This window comes from Pieris rapae, chromosome 10 (assembly GCF_905147795.1).
Source record: "Pieris rapae chromosome 10, ilPieRapa1.1, whole genome shotgun sequence".
NCBI lineage: Eukaryota > Metazoa > Arthropoda > Insecta > Lepidoptera > Pieridae > Pieris > Pieris rapae.
In genome coordinates this window covers 9,862,111-9,880,699 of record NC_059518.1, presented here as the reverse complement: position 1 = coordinate 9,880,699, position 18,589 = coordinate 9,862,111, and the positions used below count along the sequence as shown (strand labels likewise).

The following is an 18,589-nucleotide window of genomic DNA, read 5'->3' as shown; positions in this document are numbered from 1 at the left end:
GTAGTTTTGATTTCATCTCTCTCCATCAAAATGGTTTGATTGGCTTTTCAGATATGCAAAACCTCCTTTATTCTAGTATTCTAATTAAGTTTATTTTCCTGTGTTGAAATTATTATCTTGTAGAAGAATTTGTGACAGTTTCATTACTGGAATTGTCTTCCAAACTGTATAGAATTCCATTAAGTATTATCTTTTATTAACATAACTTTTACACAAAATTGATATTCAATTTAAGAATTCCATTTCTTTATTCCCAACTCAACTGTAAATAATTGCACGTATGGTAGTTGATTTGCTAATTGCTTCCCCTCTCCACCCTCACTCCTCTTTTTATCAGGCGTACCGCGTAGGAAACACAACATCATTTGATTTCCCTTCAGCTATGATTTGCTGTATAGAACTGAATGAAATCCCCTATTCTTTAAAGGGGTTTTCAGTCACAATTTTCTTCTTCCTTTTTTTACGTTTTACATTGAAAACAATATTTCTCACTTGAGATCAAAGTTGCTTTCGACATTTTCACAAAAGCATTTCAAAAGATAATCACAAAACTACAGTCTTCAGCATCCGCTGACAGATCTCGTAGTTTGTATTGATGGATGACAAGTGATTTTTTTTTTGTTTTATGCCATGATAATATATATTATTAATATATATATATTCCGGTATACCTATAGCACTATAGTCGGAACAAGTCAGCTGTATATTCATAAGACAGATTTTCGTGTGGATTTACATCATTTAATAATAACCTTGACATTATAATATTAAATTGTAAATTAAAACAATGGTAATATTATAAAATAAATTAACTAAAATAATCATTTAAACCTTCTACAATGGAAAAAGCTTTGAAGATCGTTAAGACACTAAGAAATAATTGGAAAAAGTCTGTGTTTGGTGCAATTTTAGTGTATTATGGTGCTGCAACAGCAAAAGAAAAATACGAGTGAGTATTTAAATAAAAAATAGTACAACTGTTCCACGTAGTTATATACGCTCTACCGTGATTTTCGTTAGTAGCATTGAATATTAATATACATCAATGTAATATTGACTAATTAACTTACAGGATTAATATATTGATGCGCGCAGCATGCAAGGAAGCAGTGAAGTATGGGGATGCCATGATTGAATATGATAGAAACCCAACACTTATAACAGTTGTTCTTAACCCAGTAGCTAATAAGAGAAAAGCTAAAAAAGACTTTGAGAAGTATTGTGAGCCAATACTTCATCTTGCTGGTTTACAAGTAGATGTGAAAGTAACAACTTCTGAGGGCCATGCAAAGGAAATTGTTGAGAACTTAAAGGGTACAGAGGCAATTATTGTAGCAGGGGGAGATGGCACTCTTTCAGAAACTGTAACAGGTAAAATTTATTTAAGCTGTACATAAATAAATAGAGAGGTCTGTACACTGAGGAAATCTTTTTTTAGTTTAAAAAGTTAAATTAAAAAATGAAGTGTAATTTTAGTTTTTCATGGTATCTGGATTGAAAGAATGATGCATGTAGCAGTACTTTAAACAGAATCTATTATTATGTAACTGACAAAAAGTATACTATATACTTTTGCACATATGCAAAAACTTAAAAATACTAAACACCTCTGAAATTTTATCATTTTTAGGACTGCTACGCCGAAATGATGATGCCAACCGCTTTCCTCTCGGTATTTTACCTTTGGGATCAACCAATAGTATTGGAAATACATTGTTTCCTGGAGGCAAAGGTGTTGAAAAAGTCAAGCAACTCATTGAAGCTTGTATGGCAATAGTTCAAGGACAAACAATTTTAAAGGATGCTATGAAAATTGAGCCTTTAGCTAATGAGGAAGAAACACCAAGTAGGCCAATTTATGCCATGACCTCAATAAACTGGGGAGCATTTAGGGATATCCAAGCAAAAAGAGATAAATATTGGTTGTATGGTCCATTACGTGAATATGCAGCATACATTTTCAATGGCTACAAGGATTCTATTACTTGGATTTGCAATGGAGTTATAACATACACTCCTCCATGTGCTGGGTGCAGTAATTGTCTAACAAAAAAACCTGAATTGAAAAGAAAGTGGTCTTTCTTTATGCCAAGCACCCAAGCCACAAATGATACGGCTAAAATAAAAATTTTAAACCCAGAGTGTGCAGTAACAGAAGAACTGTGCTTTAAGACAAGTGAAATGAAAATAAGTCCAAATGTCACTGGGGGTTTACCAGCCCTGCGTGTAGAATTGGGAAGAAATAAATATTCATATACAGAGTTTGTTTCCGAAGGATGGCGGAGGATTAAAGGTGACAGTAAAATTGAAGAAGTGGTAAAAGCACGAACAATTCTTTTGCAACCACAAAGTACAAAACCAGATGAAGTATTTGAGATAGACAAAGAAGAATTCGATGTTAAGCCTATGAAAGTGACTATATTACCAAATATGATTAAAATGTTCTGTAAAAGTGAAAAATTGGATAAATAAAATTGTTACTTGTTAATGGAAATCTTAGTTACTAGCTACTCACAAGGTAGATATAATTTTTGAACAAACTGGCAAAATGTTACTACATATAATATATATAAATAATTAAGAATCGGTTGTACAGATATAAAATTATATTCAAAGCCCTCGTTAACAGTAAATTAATCAATAAAGCTTTTTATACATTTGACAGATACTTAAATGATCCTAATGCTCCAGTTCCATCAATCTGTATGACAAAAAAAATTGGTGATTGACTTGCGAACTGGTAGTAAATGTAAATTTAAAATTGCTGTAATTGTTTTTTTTGACGTTCATAAGTGTACTCTACCTTTATGAATAAAGATAGTTTGAGTTTACCATGACACTATGCACTTGAACTTGATCAGTATAATAACTGTAAGATTGTCTTACAGTTATTATACTGATCAAGTTTTTAAAAATAAAAAACTTCAAAAACAGAATTTTTTTAATAAATTTAATTAATTAATATAAAAAAATGCTTGAAATAACTATAATAAGAACAAAATCCAGTTCGTTTTCATTACATGTGCTGCCTTGTATATTCCCAAATAAATATCGCAGCTGTGACATGGACATTGAGTGACCGAAGTACGCCTCGCTGAGGTACTTCTACACACACATCCATATGAGGTAATAAGTCACACGGTATACCGGACTTTTCGTTGCTGAAAGTAAACATATAAATTATTAAATAAGACATTAGAGGGTGCTTTTTGTCCTAAAAATTATGAGAGTGATTTTTTATGATGCGCGCGCACACCGAGACCTGAATTCTACATAGTTAAGTTAGGTCGAGGTGGCATGAAAATCGATAACTATGTTCTAGTTGTATATTCTAGTAATTTTATATTTAGCATTCGTGTTTTGTAATATTTCGTATATATTAAGGAAATATTATTTTGGTGTTTTTAAATCAATTTCATATACGACGGTTAGTACTTACTAATAATTTATTTATTTAAATAAAATATTTTGGATTAATTTTCTTATTTATCCTTAATCACTACTGCATTTTAGAACATCTTATATTGCGATATATCAAACACATAATAATCGTGATCATGTTATCAGCATAAGTTTAACCACTACTGTAAATTTTTCGGTTTGAAATCCTTATCCAGTAATTTCAATTTCACCTAAATTAATAATATTACCTTTAAGTTACTAAATACGTATACGTTTCAATTTTAGCTGTTAAATAACGAAACAGAAAACACAGAACATTAAGTCAAAAAATCCGACGAAAGATTAATAAGATAGACGAAATACAAACCCTAATAAAAGTAGGGTTTTCTTGGGAAACTTGAATCCCTGTAGACTTGTGCTATTTGATGTTTGTTCTGCGGCGACTATGGTGTATCCTTCGGTCTTTTTCAACGCCAGATAATCTTTTAGAGGTTGACCAGGTCGCACTTCTATCACGTTGACCCATCTCTCAGCTGACACACTGTAAATTAACGTTAATTTCTAGAAGCATCAACATCCCGTGATTTACGATGTATTAATTCATTATTTTAAAGTGGTATATTTTTGAAATAATTACAAATACTTATAAGTACTAGACATTTTCGAATTCATTGGATATCTTCCTTAATATGAGTAATTAAATTTTCTTTATATTTTATATAATAGGAGGGTTATTTTATAAAATATAAATAAAATAACCTAACGATACCGCCCATACTGTCAATACCAGAAGGCTCACAAGTGTGCTCACGATGTGTGTGAGCGATTTTTCTAACAATTGGTATGTACCCTCTTTTTAAACTCTGTTAATTATAGTAATATAAAGGCCGCAATGACCCCACCAAAATAAAATAATGGTGTCTATAAGCTGCGGTGAATTGTACTTCCAGCGTCTCGTCGGCTCGTTTGCCTCCTTTGAAAAAAATCTAACATTTAAGTATGCTACTGAGACTTAAAAACTAATTAAATTCAGCGAATAAACATAATTTTTAATTTATACACAAACTAGCATTTTCTAAGTGTTTTATAAACGCCGTTGTAAAGTTTAAGACTTTTAAAACCTTGAGGTCTGTGCCTCAAATTTATGTATCTGATTCATGATTCATCAACCTAAAAGGCAAGTAGGTATTCAGCCTCCTGTGCCTGACATACTCCGCGTTTTGGGTCTAAGGCAAGCCGGTTTTCTCACGATGTTATCTTCATCTTTCGCCGCACACTGATGCCACTAGGCCAACACTGCACAAAAGAATTAACAAACATTTTAATACCTGAGTCCCTGAAACGGTTTGTCCTGTAAATGTCTCAGGCTATCAATGACGTACGTGTTCACGGCGAAGATTTCGCTCGTACGCGCCATACCGCCCAAATTTGGCAACTTGTCAATCAATGATGCAACTACTATCAACTCGGTTTTATTTATCTGTAATATGTATTTATAGTTAATTTGTGTATTTGGTTAGTAATGTTTTTTAATTAAAAAGTTATTTTTTTTCTGTTAAAAACTACTTAGAATGTTATATTATTTTCTTCTTTATTATAATAAGTTTTGGACATACGGAAGTCATACTTCTGCCGCATTTACAATGGAGTGTTCTAAGTCGTTCGGATTAATACCTGCAGCTTAGATTCGTCATCGGACGTCGAGGCAGACTACGAAATTCCACCCGTATTTGTCACACTATGTGAAACCTGCTGCCTACTGAAGTCCGAACCAATTTGACTAAGGGTCCTTCAAGAAAAGGCGTACCAATTCATTTGAATATCTAGCGGCCTTAATATCTTTCAGGCCGCTAGTTAAACGGCGCTGTTTAGTTAAAAGGCTAGACTGTTAATTAAACGGCTTATTAATCTCGTTGGCTGCGACAAATACAAGTCGTAGTTTAGTTTCAATTTGTTTAGCAGATTCTAATTGCAGTTGCCTTATCCTAACTATTATATGGTTTGGCATATATGACCCGTGTGTATAAGCTATCATCTAAACAATCACTTACCGGCGTATCCACATCAACACCAACATCACACATATTCTTCCACGGTATATATTTCTTTTGTATTACACTCGTTGCATTCATTTCTACTTCCTTCAACTCCGTCGTGATTGTATTAAACTTTTTTAGTTCACTCACACCCAAAATTGGCGCTGCGTAATTTTCATCAATCTTTTCGTTCACTCTTTCATTATGAGCGCAGTAGTAGATTGCACAAGGTGTCAAATCTTTAATTATATCGAATTTGTGAACAAAGTAATCGTGCGTTAGTCTTTCCAGACTCTTTTCCTTTAATTTCGAAGCTTCAGCCAACGTTTTGTTTACTACATTTATAGCTTGTTCGTAGCCAGCGATTTTGAATGATTTAAGATCTATTTTCGATAAAAGGTATTGGGCGTGCAAACGTATACTGTATGTTGGTCCCATAGTATTTTCTAATAGATAATCAAGCACTAATTTAAGTTCTTCATTGCTTTTTGATGTCTTTATATACCAGTACAGTATCATAAATTGTGATGTTATGGGTACTGAATTTGTTTGTAAAAGTTCTATAGTGTTCGCTACGTGGATTTCCTAAAAAAATATATATGTAATTAAAAACATAATCAGACAGAATCAGAGCGCGTATGTCTTGAAACTAAAATACTTTCCGCGGAATGGAATTTAAGATCATGTTAAGAATAAGTAATGTGTTTTAGTACAAAGACGGTTAAAAAAATCGCCTGTTTTAATATCATTACTTGTCATCCAATTAGTTTAACTAATTTAAGTAGTCATTGAAAAAACACATATTATTATGGAATTCAGTATCAAGTTTTTTTGTGGTATCTGGAGACCCTAACACAGTTATTTTTTACTCACTAAGGTTCGTAAATCTTGCATTATAATTTATAATAAATAAAGACAGTTTAGCTATTGCATAGATTTTATCGCGGGCTTTGAGCGCGGCAAACGAATTAAGAAATTCCGTAACGAAAATGAAAACCTAACACACGATGACGTTACATCCAAGTCCAATACGCGTGATAGCGTGTGAGCGGGACAGAGCACATTCCGTCTCACATCGCTCTGGCGTGATCGGCGGATCGGATACTGGATATTCACATTTCTCTGAAGAGATTGGTGGTTTTTTTTAATATTTTATTTTGCATAATTATAACTATAATAAATACCTTATAAAAAATACCAAGAGCTATACACCACTCTAAGTACAAACGTGTTGAAGCTTGATGAGGTATTCGTCCCAGGAATTCAACACACCATTGGAAGATATCTATATCCTTATTATTCCTAAGAATAAAAAGTAAATGTTGTAAACCCGTGTGCAATATTCTATGTAAAGTTGAATTTCTATGATATCTCTGTTTATTTTTAAAAAGATCGTTAATTTTTTTCATAATAATACGCGAAATTACGTTTAAAGTTTCCTTGTTTTGTATTTTTCCCAGCACCTCAAGTGTTTTGTATTCAATATGAAATCTTGTGAACACGCCATCACTGAAAACGAAAATATGTATGTATAGTGCGCTTTTTGTTCCACCAACCGATTTAGTTATCCTAATCTAAATATATCTATAGTAATATTATACAGAGGATAAAATTGAGTTCTTGTATGTATGTTTGTAATATTAACATAAAAAAACTACTGAACAAATTTCAAAAGTTAAAATTACATTTTAAACGTACAATAATATAAAAGCCAAGGTGTGAAAAAGATATCCATAACATCTCTCATCCCGTGCACTGTGTAAACTATTGAAAAATTGTAACTTGTATAGTATTATAAACGTATCTACAAAAATAATGTTTTATGGGCAATTTTATGTTGGCCTATCCCGAGTCAGGACTCCAACACATGAAATTATTTTTCTGACACAAAACAAAACTACATCAAATGTTATGAATGGTGAAGTTCTAAGAGCGCGGCCACACGATGCGTTAACGGTGCAGTGCGGCGCCGGAGCAGAAGAGAATTAAAAAAAATCTTTAATATTCAGAAATCTTATATTAATTTCATTCTTTACCTACTTGATATAAAAAAAAACCTGTGGTTTTTTTAAAGTTAATTAATTCCAGACATTCTATGTAAATTTTGTAAAGAATTAAAAAATGTATTAGATAGTATCTGGTAATAACAATACGGTTTAGTAATTAAAAACTTACTTAGGGCTTAAATTATATTCCTTTGCAATTTCAACTAGAAGGTTATCTGTTATTCTGAAACAAAAGTTGGTTATTAAAAAAAATCTTATGAAATAATATATATGTGTATCTCATCAAGGAAAATATGAAAAAGGCAAAAACAGACAGTGTTTCCAATGATATATCTCAGCCTCTCACAGCGCAGCATTATTAACGAAAAAAATAGGGCATACAAACATTTAATTCAAATTCAAAACAATAATGATTATATGTAATACCTAATGTCTTTTCTAGGAACTGCAACAGCCAGCAATATATCACCAAATACATAAATCATGTGACCATATGTCAACACATAATCCTTTTCAAGTGCTTCTACCAAATAATATAAAGGCATATTTTTGACCATTGCATATTCAATAATTTTATTACAATATGCAATAACTTCATTATTATATGTTGGTTTCCTAAGTACAGACTCATTTGTTATGAACTTAACAAAACTTTTGATACAATTTGAATATTCTTTATTTGTTTTTATTGCCTCAATTTCATTCCATAGTTTTCTTAAAAAATATGAAAATTTAAAGTGTTTGCACTCTAATATTTCCTCAATTGTTACATTCATTATATTTAATATCCATCTAATACAGTCACAATCACCAGATTCTAAGGCATTATTCATAAAATCAATAATATCAGTAACATTTTCTATTTTATAATTCTTGGCTATAACATATATGACTTCAGCTGCTTTAGAATTATAAAGATTTCTTAATTTCCCATTTCCCACATTATTGATTACCTTATTAACATTACTTAAAATTCTTATTGTATCAGATGCAGAGACTTGTAATTCATATTTTTGACTCGACTGACATATTATATTTAGTAAATAGACACTTGTAATATTTCTTCTAATATCAGTTCCATCTTTAAGTATATTAATTGCTTTTTCATTTATATTGTTGTGTGTTTGTTGGCAGGCATGTAAATTGTATAAGTCTCGATAATTATCCAGCATCAACAAAATATCTTCATATTCATTATTTGATTCATTTACAATAACATCAACAAACTCAATAAGCATTTGACTATTATCAATGAGAAGACTTTTAATACATGGAATAGAAAATGAACCTTCATTCACTGTTCTTAACAAAACCATCAAAAATATTGCATCTGCTATGCATTCAGCCTTATTTTGACCATTTTTAATGTTCAAAAGCATTTCATTAAGGATTTTTATAAACTTATTTAACTCTGTTACATGTCCTATTAAATATAAAAGAATAAAATCTATGTTAAAATATGATTGCTTCAATTCTTTAAATATATCCATATCTGTTATGCTTAATTTATCTTTAATGAGACTGTGTAGAGCATTATCTTGTTTATTAAATATTAGTCCATCTTTTGTAACATAGGATTTGTCCCTACAGTTTTCAAAATTGCATAGATGTGGATTAATAAGATTGAACAAATGTAGAATATTTTTCCAATGTAGATCTTTACAGCAATTTCCAACAACAGAAGTTAAATTTTGATAGAATGCTTTTCTTATTATCACATTATTACAGGGCACTTTTAATAAATCATATATAAATTTATAAAATTCATTGCAATCTATTTGCATTCCTACATGTTTTTTTGCCAAGATAGTGCTCAAATGGTAGAGTGGTATTGGTGACCATTTTATACAAGGAATATTTTTTAAAACAATTATAAAAAAAATGCTATTTTTTATCTGCCCTTCAAACTTCTGTTTAATAGAAGCACCAACTTCTTCATGGTCAAAAATATTCATGTCATTAAATGATTCCAACAAAATTATTGCTTCAGAGTCATCAATTACACCATTTTCTAGTCTATGTAAAATACATGTTGTTTTAACTTCCAAATTGTCATGTTGTAAACCTATATTAAATGCACAATTGACCCAACATTTTTCAAAACTTTTTAATAAAGAAAACAAATGCAGTGATGGTAGCACTATGTTACTCTGCTTCTCTTCTAAACTGTCAATTAAAATAAAGAAGTTTTCCCAATCATCATTCAATTGTTCTTTCTTTTCAGATACCCATTCCAATGAAACACTTGGTGACCTAATTTTAATGTTCTTGTTGCTTACTAATAAGCAGTCTATAGCTCTTTTAAGAAGGTAAATGGCTAGTTTTCTATGTGTAGAATGTTTGGAACTTAAACCATGAAGATTAATTTCCCAAAATTCATTTTGAGTAATAATATTAGATTCAAGAAATATAACTCCACACTCATTTGGTAAAGGTAGATAGTAATCTGCTAAAGCACATAGAATGTTAAGTGATGTAAGACAGTCACTAGTTTTTTGTTTTGTACAGCTCCATACTCTATCCAATATATTATAGCCCAAGACTCCATCAAAGAAATTCTTTACCGTTTTAGTAAGAAAATGCTTTTTTAAGGGTTCATTTTGACTTACAACTATGTTTTCTAAGGGCACATCTAAAAATGGCAAAGACAGTTTCTTTCCCATTCTTACAACAGCTTCAAGAACACCATCACACAACTTTAAGGTTATTAACAATGCTGAATGTGTTTCTTCACAGTCTATGTGTTGTTTTTCAAAAGATATACTTAATAGTTGTTGCAATAAATGTTCAGATTTAAATACAATTGTACTTGGACTTAAACAGAGGACTCCACTTACAATTTCACAAATGATATCAACATGTTTTTCATCTACTTGTTCTATTAATTTTCCGATGAATTGAAATTCTGCATCGTTGTCGCATTCTTCAGCTTCTTTAATGTTTAATAAATGTTTATAATTTAGCATGTGCATCACATTAGATAAATGTTGACATGTAAAACTCTTTCGACTCATAACAGATTCAAGGCGAGAGTTTATCAGTTCTTCGTCCAAATCTAATATATCCATACAAGACAACATATCACTTTCCTTCATTTTTAATGTAAAATGTAATAGGTCGATACTACAAAACTGTTCACTTTTATATTTATAACCTTATCAAGCAACTTTTATTGGAAATATTGATGTTATAGTTATTTAGGCTTGATAAGTAAAACTACTTTAATCAAGATTTTTTTTTTAAATTGTAACTAACTTACAAGTAGTTAGAAGCACATTTTTGATATAAGTTTGAAGCACAAATTTAAAGTTTATAAAGTAAACAATAAAGTACTCACGAGTCACGACAGTTCTTTTTTTTTTTTTTTTTTTTTTTCCCTTTCTTGGCATGCACGGTTTGTGCGTCAGCCATGTACAAAAGTTAGGAAGTGCATTATTAGGTTTATTGGATAGGAAATTAGTACGGAATTTGGAAAAGGATCAGATAAATTTTTTATAAGTACGTATATACATAAAACATAGGTTATAATTTTATATTGTTATGAAAAATGAAACTAGCTAAAATTTTATATACATCAATATTTATATTAGATAAAAGGACAGAAATAGAAGTAGGCAAAGGAATATTTATGGATAAAAGCGAGGATATAAAAGCGGAACGGTCATGTCTATTACAGGCAAAAAATATATGGTTAAAATCCCCAACGTCATTGCCACACTCACATGTGTCGTCAGGCAAAAGGTTAAGCCTTGCCAAATGCAAGGGTATGCATGCATGGCCCAGCCTCATACGTATAAGGGTCGAAGTAATATCTTTACCAAGCGTCAAAGTAGAAAACCATGGTTTAGGAGGTATATCCCCCTGAATCATGTTGTAATACCGTCCTTTCGTCTGACTTGAAGAACGCCAAATGTTTATCCAAGATTTTATTAACTGGGATTTAGGAAGGAGAGTTAAATCACAAGAAAAATTTTTGTATGGAACCAGGTCTCCGTCATTGACCGCAGCTTTGGCAAGCCTATCAGCCTTGGTATTGCCAAAGATACCTGAGTGACCCGGAATCCAAGCAAAAGATACAGTGTACTTTTTGATGAAGCATTGATATAATAAATCGCGACATGCAATAATTACTGGGTGATTATTTATATTACGGCTAAAAGGAAATCTTTTCAACGCTTGGAGGACACTTTTAGCGTCAGTTAAAATTATTGACTTTTTAAGCTTCATTATTAAAATGTACTCCAGAGACCTCAGCAGACCAAAGCATTCTCCAGTAAATACTGAAGTCTCTGGAGGTAATTTTATTTTCTGTATAATGTCAAACTGTTGATGGAAAACGCCAATTCCCACACACTCCTCGGGACCGGGTTTGGAAGCATCACAAAAAATTAAATGGTAATGTTTCCATTGGCTGTCACTGTCAATAATATCAGTAAATTTGGCATTTGCAGAAAGATCTTGTTTACTTATACCGAAGTCAAACAAAATAGTAGGATCTAATGTTAATGCATCATAGTTAACACAAAATATAGGAAGGAATTGTGATCTGTGTGTTGGAGCTTGAAGAGCTAAGTATTTTTGGAGACTAATAATAAGGCATGGCGGCGATTTATGAGCCCAGTACGGGTAATTCATACATTCCAACAGAGACCGTAACTTAGAATAAAGAGGATGATTATATACTTGTAATGCCCTAAACAGGAACCTGTCAGAAAGAAATTGTCGTCTGAGGTGCAGGGGAGCTTCAGAACATTCGACCTGCAAAGCGTTAATAGGGCTCGATCTCATAGCCCCAGTAATTATTCTCAGAGCCTTAGACTGGATAATGTTTAACTTATGGAGAGCTACTGCATTACAGGGTTCAAGTATAAATGTTCCATAGTCTAAAATACTCCTTATTAGTGCATTATATAGAAGCTTTAAAGAGAAAGGGTGGGCTCCCCACCAAACTCCAGAGAGACAACGCAGTATATTTAGGATCTTCTCACATTTGGCACTTATATATTTGCAATGAGAGCTTCCTGTAAGTTTCGAGTCTAAAATTACCCCAAGAAATGTTGCTTCACTTTTAACAGGAACTCTAATATTATTATAAAATACAGTTACTGATGGAGGAAGTCTCATACGTGAAAATAAGACTATTATACTTTTATGAACTGAAAGGCTTAGAGAGTTATTGTCCAGCCAGACTTTTAGCAACTGAAGGGAATATGTCATAGTATCAGATATGTTGTCAATAGAATTACCTGAGATATATAAGAGTAAATCATCTGCATATTGGAGTGAGTTAACTTTACCCTTAAGGGAGGCTTCCAGATCATGAGAATATATATTGTAAAGTAAGGGACTCAAAACTGATCCCTGTGGTAAACCTTTCCAGGCAATACGGGATTGGTAGGAATCTTCTGACATTACTTTAAGCATTCTACCAGAGAGAAGATTTATTATGAAACTTATAAAAATTTGTGGGATATTCAAATTAATCATTTTTTGTTTCAGAATTATAAGGTTGACATTATCATAGGCTGCAGACACATCTAAGAATGCTGCTATCACAGGCTTGTTGTATGAAAACGCCAATCTTAAGTCTGTCATAAATATACTGAGACTATCCATAGTACCCCTGCCTTTCCTAAATCCAAACTGGTTTGGAGATAATAACCCGTTACTCTCAATAAACCATTCTAACCTATTTTTAACTAAATGTTCAGAAATTTTGGATATAACTGAAGCTAATGCAATTGGTCTGTATGATGATGGATCATTAATTGGTTTGTTAGGCTTATGTATTAGGATAACTTCGTGGATTTTCCATGATGAAGGAATATTACCTGATGTTAAAATTGAATTAATTAAACTGAGAAAATAAGAAAGGCTGAAGTCATTTAGGTTTTGAAGAAAAGAATATGGAATTCCATCACAACCTGGGGCTGAGTCCCTAAGTTTTGAAAGAACCCCTTTGAGTTCTGAAAGGCTAAACGAAATGAGTGAATCACTACTTCTGTGCTGGGAGAGGAAAGAAGGCTGTGAGTGAAAAGAAATATTATCTATAAATGGCACATATGGTGGAGCTAATTTGTCTAGAAACAAATCAACTGTACTGCTATCCATAAAATGAGATCTAGGAGGTTTAAAGGCAGATCTGAATCTCCGAATATTTTGCCAAACTTCCGATGGAGAAATGTCTGGTGAAATTGAGGCACAAAAAGATTTCCAGCCATTGAATTTTTTTTGCTTTAATAATTTACGTGTTTTAGTTATAAGATTACTAAGAATATTAAAATTTTGTGTTGTAGAATTTTCTCTGTAATTCCTTTCAGATTTCTTTCTCTCCGCTACAGCCGCAGAACACTCACTGTCCCACCAAGGTGGTGATGGAATATACCCATTGCCACTTTTATTTTTAATTGGAAAAACTTCCTCAGCAGCCTGTAATAGGGCTTGTGTTAAAGCTTCAGCACAAAAATGATTATTGCTGTCATTTACTGGAGGTATGGTTGTTAAATTTTGTTGAACTTTATCTCTAAATAATGACCAGTTGGCTTCCTTAAGTTTATATTTAAGACGGGGAGGAGCCTTTGTCTGTTCTCTAATTTTTTGAGGAAATGATACAATTACTGGAAAGTGATCGCTTCCGTATGAAGACGATAGAGTCCACCAGTTTAATGTAGGAGCAAGGGAAGGGCTACACAGGGTAAGATCTGGTGCACTAATACCCTCATGGGGCTGTGTCCTTCTAGTAGGACAACCGGTGTTTAGAAGGCATAAATTATAATCATCTAAGATGTCCAAGATTCTAGCCCCATAATGATCAGACTTAAAACTTCCCCACATAGTATGTTGTGCATTGAAATCTCCCGTGACCAAAATAGGGCGCGGGAGGGAAGATAGAATGCTACAAATATTGTCAAAGACTTCAGTGGAAGGGTGAGGTATATATATATTTACAATACAAATATTATTTACACTAGCAGCAATAATAGAAAATTTATCACTGTGATTAGGGATGGGTATGTGAACAAATGGCACACCTCCTCTAAGAATAAGTGCAACTCCACCATACCCATCTGTTCTGTCTTCTCTAAGACAGATATGTCCTTGAATTCTAAAATTGAATCCGGGACGAAGCCAAGTCTCTTGAAGAGAGACGGCAAATGGTTTGTAATTATTTAATAAAAAAATTAGGTCACTTTTTTTACTATTAATGCTCCGGCAATTCCATTGAATCACCAGAGACTGGTTTTGAGGATGGTCTTGACTGTCCATTAGTTAAAAAACTTTTTGTAGAAGGGGCATCGTTGGACGGTATTTTAATTATGTCAGATTGTGAAAGGTACTGTATTATAGAAATGATGAGATCCTTTGTTATTATTTCTGACAAATCATTATAGTTGTTGAGACAACCTTTAGAAAAGGAAGGAATGTTGCTGTAATCTTGGATAAGCTCTGCATGCGTTTTTTGATCATATCCCTTACTTACATTTTTAGGACGAGCTTTGGGTTTCATGAATACTGTTTTCCTAAATGACTGTGTGGAAGTCTTAGTAGGGCTTGTTAAATTATAGGGACTGGAATAAGAAATATTCGGACCAGAATGGGCCGATGACGCAGAAGCAACAACGTCTGCATAAGATTTAGAAATTGGTGGATGAACTTTACTGGCTTCTGAATATGATATTGACTTTTTAGCCATTGTTTCTTTAATAGCTTTTTGCCTAGCATACTCTGGGCACTTTTTATCCGTTGCAAAATGAGAACCAGAGCATAAGATACACACAGCATCATCCCTTTCAGTCTTGCAACTAATACTTGAATGGTTGTCACCACATTTGTAACACCTTGGAGTGCCTCTGCATTGCATTTTGGTGTGACCAAAACGGCAGCAATTGAAACATTGCAGTGTGGGGTAAATATAAAGGTCTACAGGTAGGGAGTTGTAGCATATAAAGACCTTGGGAGGTAAGATCTTCCCATCAAAGGTTAAGACTACAGTCTCAGTTGGAATGAACTTGGAATTCTCTCCTTCAAAGATTTTCCTGTTTAATCTCCGAACTTTCAAAAGACTTCCACAATTCTGCGGAAGCTCAATGTTTTCTAAAATTTCTTTTTCATCCCATTCACACGGAACACCTCTCACAATTCCCATGCGGGTGATTGTGAAAGCCGGAATAAAGGCTTTGTATTTATTTGTGTTGAGAGATTTATGATTTAAAAATAAGTTAGCATCTTTAAATGTCTCAAATTGCAATGACAACATATTCCTCCCTATTTTTTTTATACTTCCCTCTACAATGCTTTTTACATAATTTTTTTTAAGGAAAAATCCAAATTGTATGGGGTGAACAGATCCGGTTTGATTTGTTTCCATGATTTTTTGAACATGGACAACATAAGGCGCAGGGTCTGACGCCTGGTAAAGCGACCTAGCAACGCGAGGACTATCTGGAATATTGTTAGAGTGGGCAGCCTCATTTGGGGGTATTTCTGTTGTTTTAACATCAGACTCGATGACTTTAGGAGTTATATTGTCTTTTAAATCATTAGGGAAATTTTGGGAACTTTTTCTCTTTTTTTCATTTCTCACAGATACTCTTTTTCTTTTAACAGACTTCGTGCTATCTGAACAGTCTGTATCGATAATGGAACCTTCCGTTTCCATTCCAGACGCATCGATTGTAACTACATGAGACACCTGGAGGGATGTCCCTCCAGGGTCTTCGGGCTCCATCATGGACGACAAGAGAAAAATTCTTATCTACATATAATAAAATAAAATAACTTACCAGGCTATTAAGACAAACTAAAAATATAAATAATCAACAATAACTACTACTATATACATATGGGCGCCAATTAATATAAAATCATGTTAATAATATTTAGATTGATTTTTATATAACTTTAGAAACTTTCAAAGTAAATTCTAAACACATTATTCTGTGTAATAATTACCATGTTTATATTTGTAAATAACGCCATCTGTCGACGAACGTTGTTATTATTAATGGTCGTTTTGTTATTCTAAACACATTATTCTGTGTAATAATTACCATGTTTATATTTGTAAATAACGCCATCTGTCGACGAACTTTGTTATTATTAATGGTCGTTTTGTTATTAAAATAAATTGTAAAGTAAAGTAATTTGTGTAAAATAAATCATTTGGAATTATGTAAAATTCATTATAATATTAATGTTGATTTTTAAACTATATTTCGTAATTAATTGTACAGTAATTTTGATTACATGAATTTACAGTTGTTAAACGTTAAAATTTAAAACGACAGTTGGTTTGTATAAATAAGATGGCAGCTCGCATTTTGAGTTAGTTATTGTGCTAAAATCGTGTGATAAATAAATCAAGTGATACTAGTTGTGTGTTTTCATTATAATGGAGTCTGGACGTGATAATTATGGCGGAACGCCGACAGCAGCGGTGGGATCACATCCCCAAGAGACTTCGGACTCTTCAAACGACACGACCTTCACTATGGAACAAGTGATGGGTCTCTTGACCTCCATTACGAAGACTGCCGCGACAAGCGCTGTGAAAGCAACACTATCAGCAGATGATGCAACCCTCCGACGGCACCATGACTTCTACCTACCTCCGTTTAACCCTGATGAGAGATCGCACGACATCAGGGACTGGTGCGCTAACGTAGACGAAACTATCACGAAGCTGATGGTCCCTCCACATGAAGCTCGAATGAAGGCCATTTTGCAGTTAAGAGGACGAGCCAAAACATGGGCTGACACCTGGTCTCTGCATTCAACCACCTGGGAGCAAGTGAAGGAGGAGCTGATCCATACGTTTGGCAACGAATTTCGGTACGCAGATGACGTGCAGAAATGGCGCAACTACACTTCCGAGCAAGCGAATTCCTACGCAGAGTACGCTACAACGGCATGGGCGCTTTTTAAGAGGATTCGTCCAGAAGCTACCGACGCCGAGGTAATGGTTGCGGTGATCACAGGTATTTACCCTGAGTTTTTTCGATCTGAGTAACTGAGAATTACCTCCGATTCACTAAATAAATTCTTATCAGTTCTTATAATATTTCGTAGGCGTAAAATCGAAAGTAGAGTAAATATAATGATATTACAAAGATCCCGTGTTATAGTATCTTCAAAAGATCAATTCGTTCGTTTCACTTTCTTAAACCGGGTCGTTTGTCGTTGTCGCGTTACCGGGACTGCAAAGTGAGAAATCCGTCTAAGCATAACGTTATTTCGTCATAATTCAGTAACAATAATACCGGTTTTCATGGCACAGTTTATTAAATGAGATTTCTGCCGTTGTGTGGGTCATCTAGAGTAAAATTGCTACTACCGTCAAAATGACGAATGTAACTCGCTAAATTAAACTATTAAGTATTGTTCATTTATTAAACTTACTACAACAAAATATGTAATTAATTGTTCAAAGAAAGGTATAAGACTTTTTAAAACTATTAAAATTGTCAATTAATTCGAGAAAGTCATAATAAGATATGAATTTTATGAATCGAGAAAAAGAACGGGACGAACCAACTTTGCGTTGATCTTTGCGTGTTGAATTCAAGTGCGGTTAGAGATATTAGCAGACCAAATTTAGAGATTAGGCAGAGCCCGATATTACAGATGCTTAGATATAGAATCTGGCTTTCACGGAATTCCCTAATCAGATGACACTATTAAAAAAAAACAGCTTTTGTGTTTAATATTTACGTATGTCTTTCGGTAAATTTATGTATTTTTACTTTTCGTCATCGCTGAAAGTGAAAAGAGAATTTTATATCGGTCATTATAAACATTCTCTAATATTTTGCACATAGTGCAAAGTAAAATCCAAATCAAAGTTGTAAATATAAATTTGAACATTCAAATATTTGGAGACGTTAACTGCTCACAAAAAAAAAAAAAATTAAATTTGATTTGAGTGGTTTAGTTACTAATTCTTTTTGGGAAAAGGGATTCTCTTCTTTAATATAAAATCCCAGATGCTCTTGTATCTGTCTTTTAATAAATTTGGGAAATGTATTAAAAAGAGGAGCTGTGTAAAAAGGCTTACTATAAAGTCAGCGATTGTCTAGTTGATGAAAGGGCCTAGGACTAGTGCTGGGCAAGCTACTTCTAATTAATTTGCTATGAGCGTTGTAGTAT

General features: G+C 33.1%; 2 protein-coding genes and 1 long non-coding RNA gene across 3 annotated transcripts; 1 reads left to right on the top strand and 2 right to left on the bottom strand.

Moving 5' to 3' along the window:
- Positions 1-651: 651 nt before the first annotated feature.
- Positions 652-2,829, top strand: LOC110999257 (acylglycerol kinase, mitochondrial). Its single transcript, XM_022268228.2, has 3 exons — positions 652-949; positions 1,073-1,371; positions 1,631-2,829. Exons 1-3 carry the CDS (start codon positions 840-842, stop codon positions 2,470-2,472), a joined length of 1,251 nt encoding a protein of 416 aa, XP_022123920.2. The 5' UTR covers positions 652-839; the 3' UTR covers positions 2,473-2,829.
- A 98-nt stretch (positions 2,830-2,927) lies between these two features.
- On the bottom strand, positions 2,928-10,855 carry LOC110999256 (probable methyltransferase TARBP1). Its single transcript, XM_045629851.1, has 7 exons — positions 10,782-10,855; positions 7,614-7,667; positions 6,623-6,947; positions 5,454-6,023; positions 4,731-4,882; positions 3,770-3,943; positions 2,928-3,161 (listed from the first exon to the last, which is right to left on the bottom strand). The coding sequence occupies exons 1-7, from the start codon at positions 10,853-10,855 to the stop codon at positions 3,017-3,019; spliced, it is 1,494 nt and encodes a 497-aa protein (XP_045485807.1). The 3' UTR covers positions 2,928-3,016.
- A 5,509-nt stretch (positions 10,856-16,364) lies between these two features.
- On the bottom strand, positions 16,365-18,329 carry LOC123689527. The gene is made up of 2 exons (XR_006750478.1): positions 17,053-18,329; positions 16,365-16,989 (listed from the first exon to the last, which is right to left on the bottom strand). It is a non-coding gene; the product is annotated as an uncharacterized LOC123689527 (long non-coding RNA).
- Between the last annotated feature and the right edge of the window lie 260 nt (positions 18,330-18,589).